This window comes from Brachionichthys hirsutus, chromosome 12 (assembly GCF_040956055.1).
Source record: "Brachionichthys hirsutus isolate HB-005 chromosome 12, CSIRO-AGI_Bhir_v1, whole genome shotgun sequence".
NCBI lineage: Eukaryota > Metazoa > Chordata > Actinopteri > Lophiiformes > Brachionichthyidae > Brachionichthys > Brachionichthys hirsutus.
In genome coordinates this window covers 3,214,540-3,225,659 of record NC_090908.1, presented here as the reverse complement: position 1 = coordinate 3,225,659, position 11,120 = coordinate 3,214,540, and the positions used below count along the sequence as shown (strand labels likewise).

Genomic DNA, 11,120 nt, shown 5'->3' with positions numbered 1-11,120 from the left:
ACATGTTTGGTTGTAAAATAATAATAATAAAAAAAAAACAGCTGCTTCTACTAGCCAATAGTCTTCCTTCTCTTCCGATATACTATATGTACTATAAACTTTATAAACGGTATAAAATAAGTGAATGTAAGACATTTTGACAAGCTCTACTAGTTTTTTAATAAACCCAATCCCAGGCCCATAATTATACTTTCATTTTCTTACAGTAGCAAAGGTTCTGTAACATTCAAAGTGTGGCCCGAATGAACGAGTGTTTCTATTTTGCCTTTGGACTGGGGTTTCTCACGCCACCTTCGCCGTAGGCTTCCAAAGAGTGCGTCATGGTGGATGTAACCAAATGGCCACTTTTCAGCCTGATGGGCCCCCAGGCGTTGTCAGCGATACGGAAAGTGTGCGTGTTTGGAATGTCGGCTAACGAGGCCGTCTACGTGACCAGCGAGGATGAGGTGAGAGGGCCGGGGAGGGGGACGTGGGATTAAAGGCCAAAGGAAGCCATTGTTGTTGTGCGATGCAGAAAAGTACGAGCGCCTGTTTTTTAATCTCATATTTGTATCATGGAACTCGTTTGCTTTGCTGTAATTCTCCTGGATTTAGTCTTTGAGTTTCACAGTTTGCTTCCTGTCGTGAAAGCAACGATTATTTCTAGTAAAACTCAGCTTCAGTCAACAAGAGGATTAAAAACAGGTCGACAAGAGCATTGGGGGGGGGGGGGGGGGGTATGCTTACAAAAGGCAATGCACTACTAGACCGTTCTCAGGTGTGAAATTGTCATGTATGTGTTTTGAGATTACACGAATCAGTCTTCTTCTTTTGAGATCAAAAATCGAATGGATTAAAAGTCTTTATTTATGACATTGTGGGTTTGATGAGCTCGTTGCTAGTTGGAGTTTGTGTGTCTGCGATATGGCCTGACTGAGGTTGTCGCTGATCCCCATTACATGTTCTCTCTATAACCTCAGGTGTATGTTTTTGGGCTGAACTGCAGCAACTGCCTGGGAACAGGAGACAGCCTGAGCACCATCGTGCCGAAGAAGGTTGACTTCCTGAGCGGAAGGAAGGTCGTCAGCCTGAGTTACGGCAGTGGGCCCCACGTCCTGCTGGCCACAGAGGGTAGCCGCACAAAGCGATGAGCCCTGCTCTTCATCGTATGTGGTCTAAGAGGCGGTGCGTGTCTCCTCCTCTGCTCGTGTTTCAGATGGAGAGATCTTCGCCTGGGGTCACAATGGTTACAGCCAACTGGGGAACGGGACAACCAACCAAGGAGTCGCTCCGGTGCTCGTTTCCGCCAGCCTTCTCAATAAGAAGGTGGCGGCGGTGGCCTGTGGCTCCCACCACTCCATGGCTCTGACAGATTTAGGAGAAGTGAGTGTCACACGAAGGGAACTTTTCTTTTCCAGCCCAATTTCCCATGAACCTTTGTAACGATGAAGGGGATTTAGCTTGCTTAGCTATGAAGACCCAAAGCTGATTCTCAGCAGTGAGCACAGGAAAGCATTGTGCTTCGAATTGCGTCACGCCCGTGCACGCCGTGTGTCCAGCTGGGCACGGGTTTATAGTTACTGGGTGAAATCCGCCGAGAGAGCAGTTGGACGTGTTTGGGAACTGCGTTAACATGGAACAAGGGTGCGATGTGTGACCTTTAACGCTCTGCCTGCCAGGTTTATGCGTGGGGATACAACAACTGTGGTCAGGTGGGCTCAGGCTCCACAGCGAACCAGCCCACCCCCCGCAGAGTGTCGAACTGTCTGCAGAGCAAAGTGGCCGTCGGCATCGCCTGCGGCCAGAGCTCGTCTCTGGCCGTCGTGGACAACGGAGAGGTCGCCGTTTTGTTCGTACCGCAGCTCTAAGTGGCGCCGTCCCTTCATCGCCACCGAACAATGGGCTCCTCTTCGTCGTGTCTTTTCAGGTGTACGGGTGGGGCTACAACGGGAACGGACAACTCGGATTGGGAAACAACGGGAACCAGCATACTCCCTGCCGCCTTGTGGCTCTGCACGGTTTGTGTGTGCAACAGGTATGAGGTTACGCACTAAAGTACACACTAAAGTACCCACAGCTCATACCTGGATGAACCTTTCAGTACACATCTCTGCTAAAAGTCAATATTTTCACACGTATCTTGTGTGCGATAATACAGATGTATCCAGATGTTGAGCTTTCTTTTTTTTTTAAAGAGATCAGAACAGTCTACTGCGGTAAAACTTGTAAAAGCACCTGCAATGGTCAAAGAATGAGTTGGTTGGGGGGGGGGCTCGTCATATTACAGTGGAATATCATCATTAGATACACACAAACCTGGGTCTGCCTCTCTGCGATGATTAAAGATAAAGGTCTGAGATCAAACTCTTTTCCTCCAGGTGGTGTCGGGTTACGCCCACGCCCTGGCTCTAACAGACGATGGGCTGCTCTACGCTTGGGGCGCCAACATCTACGGACAGCTCGGCACTGGGAACAAGAACAACCAGCTGAGCCCAGTTCAGATCATGAGCGAGGAGAGGTGAGAGAAACGCCCCCCCCCCCCGCGGACAACAGAATCCCAACGCCGTTTCCTGATTCGCTGCCGTCTCCGTCAAGGATCGTGGAGATCGCCGCCTGTCACTCCACACACACGTCGGCGGCGAAGACGCAGCGTGGGCGGGTGTACATGTGGGGCCAGTGCAAGGGCCAGTCCATCGTGCTGCCTCACCTCACGCACTTCAGCTGCACCGACGACGTCTTCGGGTGCTTCGCCACCCCCTCGGTTACGTGGAGGCTTATTTCAGTGGGTGAGAGCAAATGGTTCTATTCGGTTTTATTTATATCGCGCCAGATTACAACAGGAAGTCATCTCAAGGCACTTTAAAAATGTGAAATAAAGACACGGGAGTGTGGCGTAGTTGTTTCTCTGCCAGAGTCTGACGTTTGTGTGTGTGTGTGTGTGTGCGCGTGTGTTTTCTCCCCACAGAACGAGACGACTTCCTGACCGTGACTCAGTCCCTGAAGAAAGAGTTCGACAACCCAGAGACGGCCGACCTCAAGTTTTCTGTTGACGGCAAATATATTCATGTGCATAAAGCATTTCTCAAAATCAGGTCAGGGGTTCTACCTCAGAGCTATCGGGAGGTTATCGGGACCATCGATCATTTTAAGCGGTAAATGACGCCTGCGTCCCGTGTGAAACCGACATGTTGCAGGTGTGAACACTTCAGATCCATGTTCCAGGCCCACTGGAACGAGGACATGAAGGAGGTGATCGAGATCGACCAGTTTTCCCACCCAGTCTACCGCTCCTTCCTGGAGTTCCTCTATACAGACGGTGTGGAGCTGCCTCCGGAGGACGCCATCGGTCAGAGCCTCCTATACAAGCATTTGTGTGCGTGTGTTAGCTGTTTGATGCTAACAGCGGTCCCGCCTCCGCTGTCTCAGGGCTCCTGGACTTGGCCACATCGTACTGTGAGAACCACCTGAAGCGACTGTGTCAACACATCATAAAGAGGGGGATCACCGTTGAGAACGCCTTCTCCTTGCTGTCTGCTGCGGTGCGCTACGATGCAGAGGTCGGTCTTCATCCGTTTAACATTTCAAGGTGGGAGGATTCGGCTTTCGGGTGAAATCTACGGAAATGTAGCCGTTCCCAAACGATCCCGCGCCGGTGAGGTTGGAGCATCGTCGTCCGTGAAATTAAAGATGAAATTGAATTTTGCTCTTTTTTTCCCCTCTCTCTCTTCTCAGAGAGCAGCAAGTTCTCTCATGCGTTCTAAAGTTTAGAGGTCACAATAGGTTCACCTGTAATGGTTTACAAGTGCATTTTAGGTTTGCCCTGAAGTTTCACCCAGAAGCTGAAAAATCCCAAACGTTTTGTGAGAAGTTTGACGTGATGTCTGCAAAGATGCTCTTTGGAGGAGTCTCACATTATTTAAAGAAGTGGCTGCAAGGATTAAATGAAGTAAAGAAGCTTTTCATGCAATAATTAAAGCCGCTTTAGACACAACTCACCAGAGTTCTGCCTCGTTCTCCACCAGAAGTCTTTTTTTGATGCGGGTTCTAATATATTTATTATCTAGAGAGCCCTTGTTTATTGTATCTTCGCATTAAGGCAGGTTGATGTTGTGCTGGACACAAATGTGATTCTCAGAGTGACCCGGTATGCACCTCGCTAACGGCTTTCTTTACTCTCACTCATTTTAAACGACTCCTTCCCTTGAGTTCTTATCTTCCATTCTAATACCTCAGAAAGGAGAAGCCAGCGTCCAGGTCAGGGAAAACGGCATCCGAGCATTTGCCTTGGCCATGAAAATAAAGGCCCAAGAAAAGTGTCTCGCAATGAGTCTGAGCTCAAGGTCTTTCTGCTCATTCGTCCTTTTTCCCCGTTTGTCACCAGGACCTGGAGGAGTTCTGCTTTAGGTTCTGTCTCAACCACCTGACTGAGGTGACCCAGACCGCTGCTTTCTGGCAGATTGATGGAAACCTGCTCAAGGACTTCATCTGTCGAGCCAGCCGATGTGGAGCCTTTAAAAACTAACCCGACTCCTGATGAGAAGAGACTCGGCTCGGAGGCCGCTGTGGCGACTCCCGCAGGACTTCATTTGTTTTTTTTACTGCTTTAAAGCAGGAGCTGAAAAGCATTAAGGCATTACTACTCTTTATTTACTTGAACGATACTTGCCTGTTGCCTGATGTCCACTAGTTTCATTCTATTCAACTGACCAAGTTACTTTAATTGCATTTGCACTTACTACCTTTTTTCTTTTATTATACTAGAGTCACGCTTTAGAGTCATGATTTTCAGATTGATGCTTGAAGCTCTTTGCACTGAAGATGCAGCATTAAAATACTGCGAGTACTGCTTCAAGCCTTAATAAGTTCTGTTGGGTCAAACCCAATCAACTGTTAATAGTCTCGCTGCACATTTTGTAAGATGACCCAAAGAGCTCAGGTTCAACCTTCAGCCGTTACAGATTTAAGCTGCATCTATGACGCGTCGATTCGAACGCTGCAGTCTTTATTTAGCAGCTACGATTCAATAACAAAGGTTAAATTAAATAATAGAAGGTTGTCTACTTTATTCTTAATCCTACAGAAAACTTCAGGTCGTGGCTTTGTAGATGTTAAACTCGTCTGGACACTCTCATCCTGATGCATCTTTATGATAAAGTACCAATTTGATGCCCTCTGCAAGCAAATCAATAAAGATTCTTGACTCGTGGGTTTTTAATTATTCAATGAATTCAAAACCTGAACGATACGACCTGTGCAGAAAACAAACACAAATGTTGCACGTTTGTTTCATCGTATGTTAAATAGAAGTTAGACTTTTAAGGCACTGTTTTGCCTGTTGGGAATCTGAAATAATTACATTATGAACAGACGTGACTGACTGTTATTCACTTTCTATGGATGCTTTATCCTGGGAAGCGGGAGAAGTCGGACATGAAATCCGTTCTCAAACATCAGCAAATAAAGCTACATATATAAAAAGCATTAGAAGAGGGAGCAGCGCAGCAAGTGGAGCGCGCCACATGACCCTGTGATCAGCATCGGTGTAAAAATATCTATAACTCGACATTAAAAACGGTTAAAAAACAAAGACGGGAGTAAAGGGTTCTCTGCCGATGAACTCATCGCAGCGCTGAAACGACCTCCTGCATAGCCGCCGCTGCCTTGCTCAACTCCACTCGTTTTTGTTCCAAGTCTGTAAAGACAACACGTCCATTTAGAAACGTTTGTGTATTTGGTGAAGCGCACGAGATGCAACGTAAAAACGTTAAACCGACTAAATGCTTCGTTGCCCTGCTGAGGCAGGACGTTGTCGAGCGCTGCAGATTCGACAGTTTCACACAAGATGGCCGTCGATCAGCAGTGCCTCTAAAAGCAGAAGGCTGAACATACGAATGGCTTTATTTATCCTCTGCAGACTCCACTTTAGAGCATGCGAGTCTCTGGTCTATCATTTGACAAACACTTGTCAACCTCTGGATATGTGCAGGTTTAATGTGTCCAGATTACAACAGAGATTATAACAGAGAGAAACCGATCAAGATCTTAAATCACCTTGCCGCTGCCGGGCCACAATCTGCGCCAGTTTCCCCGAGGCCTCCATCACTGCCAGAGCAAGATCATAATCTGTAGCGAGAGAGAGAAAGCTTTATATTTCAGAGGGGTGGGGGCGAGACGCTGCTTCAGAAACGTGCCAGTATCTTCACCCTCCTGGCTGGCCTGGTCCGACTGAATCCTGCTGGAGATGCTGTTCATCTCATCAGTGAAGTGATTGAAGATGGCCTGCGTGCATCGCGCCGCGTTGCAGCTCCTCCAGAAGCTGCTGGCGTCGATGGAGGCCTCAGAGGGGGGTACGGCAGGGGGGGAGGTAGCTTCACATGGAGCCGGGGGGGCGTCCGAGCTGGAGCACGAAGGAGAGGCTGTTACTCTGCAGGGGGTCGAGTTGCCCTGAGACGGAGGGGACCCGGCGCAGTTCCGAGGTGGATCGGGGGCAGTCGGTTCAGGTGCAACCCCTGGGAGACGACACAGTTCCATGTCGGGTCAGCTTATCGAACGCCACGGGGCTTCAACGGTGCCGTTACAGTCGTTTTTTAGAGGATTTGAAACCTCTCTCTCCAACAACAGCGTGCTCACAGAACAGTTTCTCAAAGGCCTGTCCGAAAAGGAATTGGTCTTTAACAAATTAGCTCACTTCGCTTCCAGGATCAGCAAACGATTTCTTTTTTAATATTTAATATTTTAAATTGTATCATCGTACGTATAAACCAGAACTCTCATTAACTGAGTCATGCATGGGGCTTTACTGGCTCAAACGTACCTGCATCCTCTGTCTTTACTATTACGTCTCCTTCCTTTGCCATACTGAAAATATATTTACGTGGAGTCTGAGTTGCCGAATTTGTTGTTGAAACTGGAGGACTCTCCATGTTGCGCTCTTCAGCCTGACTCTCTGGCTCCATCTCCTGGACAAGCAAATGTATGTATTATCAGAGGGGTGAACGCTTGTCTGCTGGCGGCGTCCGTGTGTCACATACCTGTGAAATCTGCAATTTTGCTCTGGCAAATGATTTTTTTTAAGATAACACATGTTCTTAAATTTTAATGAGTATCTCAATAATCAGTAAAAAAAAAAACAAAAAAAAAACAATCAAACAAGACCAAATCCAGAATTGATTTCAGAGATGACTGCAGAAGAGCAGACATTTATTCTTCCTGAACTGGTTTAAACTGATGTTTATGGGAAAAGTGTTTTAAAGTTTGTGACCGTCAGGGAATGAATCCAGAAAAAACGTGAAATTAGAGCTGAATGTTGCGCAGATCAAAGAGATCAAACAAAGATGCATTACTCACTGTTCCGTCTTCATCAATATTTGTATCTCTGGTCTCTGTTTGATTTCCTATAAATGACATGAGACAATAGTCTATTTGTATATTAATCAAGTCTTCAATAAATAATCTTCACTAGTGCTCAATATGCTGTGAAAACCTACCTGATACACACTCAGTGGGAGTTTCAGCATCTTCTCTGTATATGGAAAATACACATTATGCACACAAAAAACCAAGTACTGTATACATCCAAGATAAAGCAGCAACATTCGCTTGCTTTTTGTCTCAAAAACTGTAAATTATTCAGTTCAAGATTGCATTTAGAAAACAATCCTTTCAGCTACAAACCCAAAAGCACATAAAATAAACCACTTTTCCAAACCAGCCAGGAAGAAATTAGCACACATCACTATGTTAAAATAAAATATAAAATAAAAACAATTCCACAGAAATAATACACAAAATGTTTCCGGTTAAGTGGAGAGGATTGATCTCACCCGATCGTCTGATCAGCATTCTAGCAGGGAGAAGATGGGAGACAAGAGGAGTGAAGATCAGATCGTTGAACATCTTAAAGCTCGACTGATGATGTCACTAAAGAGTAATAAATCACCAGACTCACTTCAGACTCGTCCAAATCAGACTCTATCGGGGCAAAAATGTTTTCTGCAATGTAATAAAGGTATTAATCGCTTCACATCGTGAGGTTTCGCTCTGATAGGTGATCTAAAGGTAAGTGGATCAACCTGGATCTGAAGAATCATCTAGAATCGTCCTATTCCAGCCTTTAGATTTACGCTTAGACGGCGTCTCTTGCTGACTGTTGGAGGACAGCAAACATATTATATTATTATATTTCATAGAGCATTTATGAAAAAAGAAAACCAGCGTAATAACGAGACAGCACGAAGCAGCGACTTCAGACCGCCTTCATTTTTATTGGCTGAAACACGCTACCAATCAGCAATAAGCTCCTCCCTCCGCGTTGGGAAGGGAGGAGCAGACTTGAGATTAGAAGAAGGGCGGGGCATTGGCGTGGACGACTTCCTATGACACTGTGGTGACATCGGCGGTCTCGTACGCGTGGTGGGGGGGGGGTCTGAACGGGACATAAACAGGCTCAACAGTGCTCAAGGGCACCTCGGCAGTGCTCTGACGGTAGACTGGCTCCTCACACTCCTCATCCCGGCTGGGCTGGGACTTGAACCAGCAAACCGGCGGCTCGCTCTCCACTGACGCCCCCAAAAGTAGGAAAATAGAAACCCTTTTTTTTCTTTAAAATAGTTTAAAACTATTTAAATCCTTTTTGGAAAAGTAGCACGCGAATAATTACTTACTTGTCGTTGAAGTTCTGTCGTCTCTGTTATGAGAGGAGACACAGGACGAGTCACATCAGTGAAGCGTTGAGAGAGAGAGAGAGAGAGGTTAAAAACTTTATTTAAAAGCCTTATCTGCTTACGCACCTTCGGACGAAGACGGGCCGTGCGTTCGGATGCGCTGGAGTCGCTGCTGCTTCCAGACGGCCTCTCTGCGGTCAGGGAGGAGACGTTCAATGACAAAACGATAGAAGCAACCTCTGATGCGTGCGCGGAGAAGAGACCAACTCACCGCCGACGCTCCTCTTATGCGGCGAAGGAGCAGGTTCCTTGGATTCTAGAAACACAAAACGCAACCTGAAGAGCAAGTCGGCGCCACAGATTTCTGATCGGACCCAAGATGCGAACAATACTTACGAGAGAATAGTTTAATCGCTTACATGTCCCTCCGTCTTCTCACAAGCAGGGCAAAACACCTCGTAAAAACAAAACGGCGAGATCGTTACGCGTCAAACAGAGTTTAGGCCCAAATTAAATGCTGGATTTGGACTTTAATAGCTCAGCTCCAAATTGATTGCGGCGCTTGTTGGACTGGTGGCTGGAGAGGGGCCGCCCCCCCCCCCCCGGAGCGCTGGAAACCTGCACGGGCTCCTCCTTTGGACGTAATGCTTCCTGGAAGTGGCTACATCTGGATTTCTACGGAGCAGATAGTTCCGCCAGACAAACCTGAGCGGCTCCGGCCTCACTGGGATGCTCGGAGGGGGAGGACGCAGATCTGTTCACACGGCTCCTGTTTTCTGAAAGTGAAGAGGAAACTCTGAACAGAGAAGCCGCCGCACAGTGAAAGGCAATTCACAGGAAGACCGAGAGGAGCGTCCACCTCGTTTTTGGGCGTTGTGGTTTAAGCAGTACAGCCTGCGGGGAGAAAACACAGTGACTCAGCTACGAGCACGAGAGCCATTAATGGCGCAGCAGGAATACTAGACCCACACGAATCTCCCACTGACTGGATCCTCCACCGTCTCAGCTTTGTCTTCGACAGCACACGGGTAGTGGTAGGACTTTCCACAACGTTTGACTTCACATCCGGCTGTGGCACCTCTCTTATTACATTTCTTACACATCTATAAAAAACAGAAAAAAAAAAGGGTTTTTTTGTGAACACAAATAAGATTCCAGATTGAATCTGGATGGATCGGGCCCGTATTTACCAGTCTGCGTCCTCGGTTCACCTCCTCCACAACATCCGACACCGAAAAGCCAAACAGATCATCAAACTGTGGCGAATTCTGGCAGACGATGTTAGCGGAAAAGAGCTGTGAAAGAGAAACAACAACAACGAGGACAAATCATTTCGGGCAACAATCACAGAATCGTCCAAAGCAACATCAAAAAGGAACGTCCATCACTTTGTGAACAACAAAGTGGATCCGCGGGATCGTTTTAAAAGAGCTTCTTTTTCCAACTACACCCAAAGTGAACACATTTGGAAGTCTATTAGCTTTCGTTGCTGTGATGCGTTCACTGACACATGAATGAAGAGAGACGGCTGCTTGGAGTCTTGCAAATTTACTGTCCGAAGTTAGAGGCAGCCGTGGTGTTCGTTCTGCTGCACGCACGCACGCACGCACACGCACACACACACACACACACATTGCTACGAGCACTGCCGCTTGCACAGATGCGTTCAGGGACAGTCAGTGTAGTCTGCACGCAACGTCTCCACAAACATTACAGTTACTCTTCCCACTTGCAGCTTACGAATTCATCACCGCGTCATCGTTAGGCACGTTTAATGAATTGTCTTTACACGTCATTAACGTATCAGCGCTGCGCGTCAGTAGCAGCTAGCTGCCGTCACCGGAAGTGAAGAACAGAGCGGAACTATTTACCAAACAGTTCTGGTGGGCTGTGACACGCTTTTTAGTCGACAGCGCTCCGGTTAGTTTCGTCTCCTCGGACCGCTGACAGAGGACACAGACCACATTTTGACCGTAACTCATTTCTCGAGCGGCGAAGTCACGCAGTAACCGGATGATGCGCCAGCCTGAAAGTATCTACTTCCGGCTGTCCGCGCCCGTCCAATGAGCGGGGTTGCCATGTTTGAAGAAAACATGGAACTAACGACCTCATAAATGTCATATAAACATATAATGAAAATGGTATCATTTATTTTTTGTCAGGAATGCTGTTTGCGGTCCCAAAGAAAGGCATTAGTACTGTAAAGCCTAAATCTGTAGGTAGCCATAGCAACCTACGTCAAAGCGCACTAACAACCCCACATACATCCTTTGATCTCCTTTGATGTAGGTAGGGTATAGAAAGTCTACTTGGTGATTTACAAACTTTTATCCTCACCCATGGAACCACACGTCTCAACCTCATCGTTTGGAGCCAACATGACCCGTCGTAGAGACAGCAGGGTAAGATGTTCTGTTTGTCTCTTTGTTTAAGTGTCCGTCTAAAGCTAAAGTTAGACTGATATATATTAGTTTGACA

General features: G+C 47.0%; 2 protein-coding genes across 2 annotated transcripts; one reads left to right on the top strand and one right to left on the bottom strand.

The window, feature by feature from the left end:
• Positions 1–320: 320 nt before the first annotated feature.
• Positions 321–5,180, top strand: rcbtb1 (regulator of chromosome condensation (RCC1) and BTB (POZ) domain containing protein 1). Its single transcript, XM_068746095.1, has 11 exons — positions 321–446; positions 960–1,110; positions 1,196–1,362; positions 1,659–1,817; positions 1,907–2,014; positions 2,358–2,497; positions 2,575–2,765; positions 2,945–3,071; positions 3,174–3,325; positions 3,406–3,536; positions 4,361–5,180. Exons 1-11 carry the CDS (start codon positions 321–323, stop codon positions 4,499–4,501), a joined length of 1,593 nt encoding a protein of 530 aa, XP_068602196.1. The 3' UTR covers positions 4,502–5,180.
• phf11 (PHD finger protein 11) lies at positions 5,179–10,656 on the bottom strand. Its single transcript, XM_068746096.1, has 17 exons — positions 10,514–10,656; positions 9,833–9,937; positions 9,612–9,745; positions 9,502–9,536; positions 9,348–9,418; positions 8,914–8,950; positions 8,769–8,833; positions 8,643–8,665; positions 8,052–8,125; positions 7,928–7,971; positions 7,803–7,822; positions 7,467–7,501; positions 7,327–7,373; positions 6,794–6,938; positions 6,183–6,488; positions 6,031–6,102; positions 5,179–5,671 (listed from the first exon to the last, which is right to left on the bottom strand). Exons 1-17 carry the CDS (start codon positions 10,622–10,624, stop codon positions 5,598–5,600), a joined length of 1,398 nt encoding a protein of 465 aa, XP_068602197.1. The 5' UTR covers positions 10,625–10,656; the 3' UTR covers positions 5,179–5,597.
• Between the last annotated feature and the right edge of the window lie 464 nt (positions 10,657–11,120).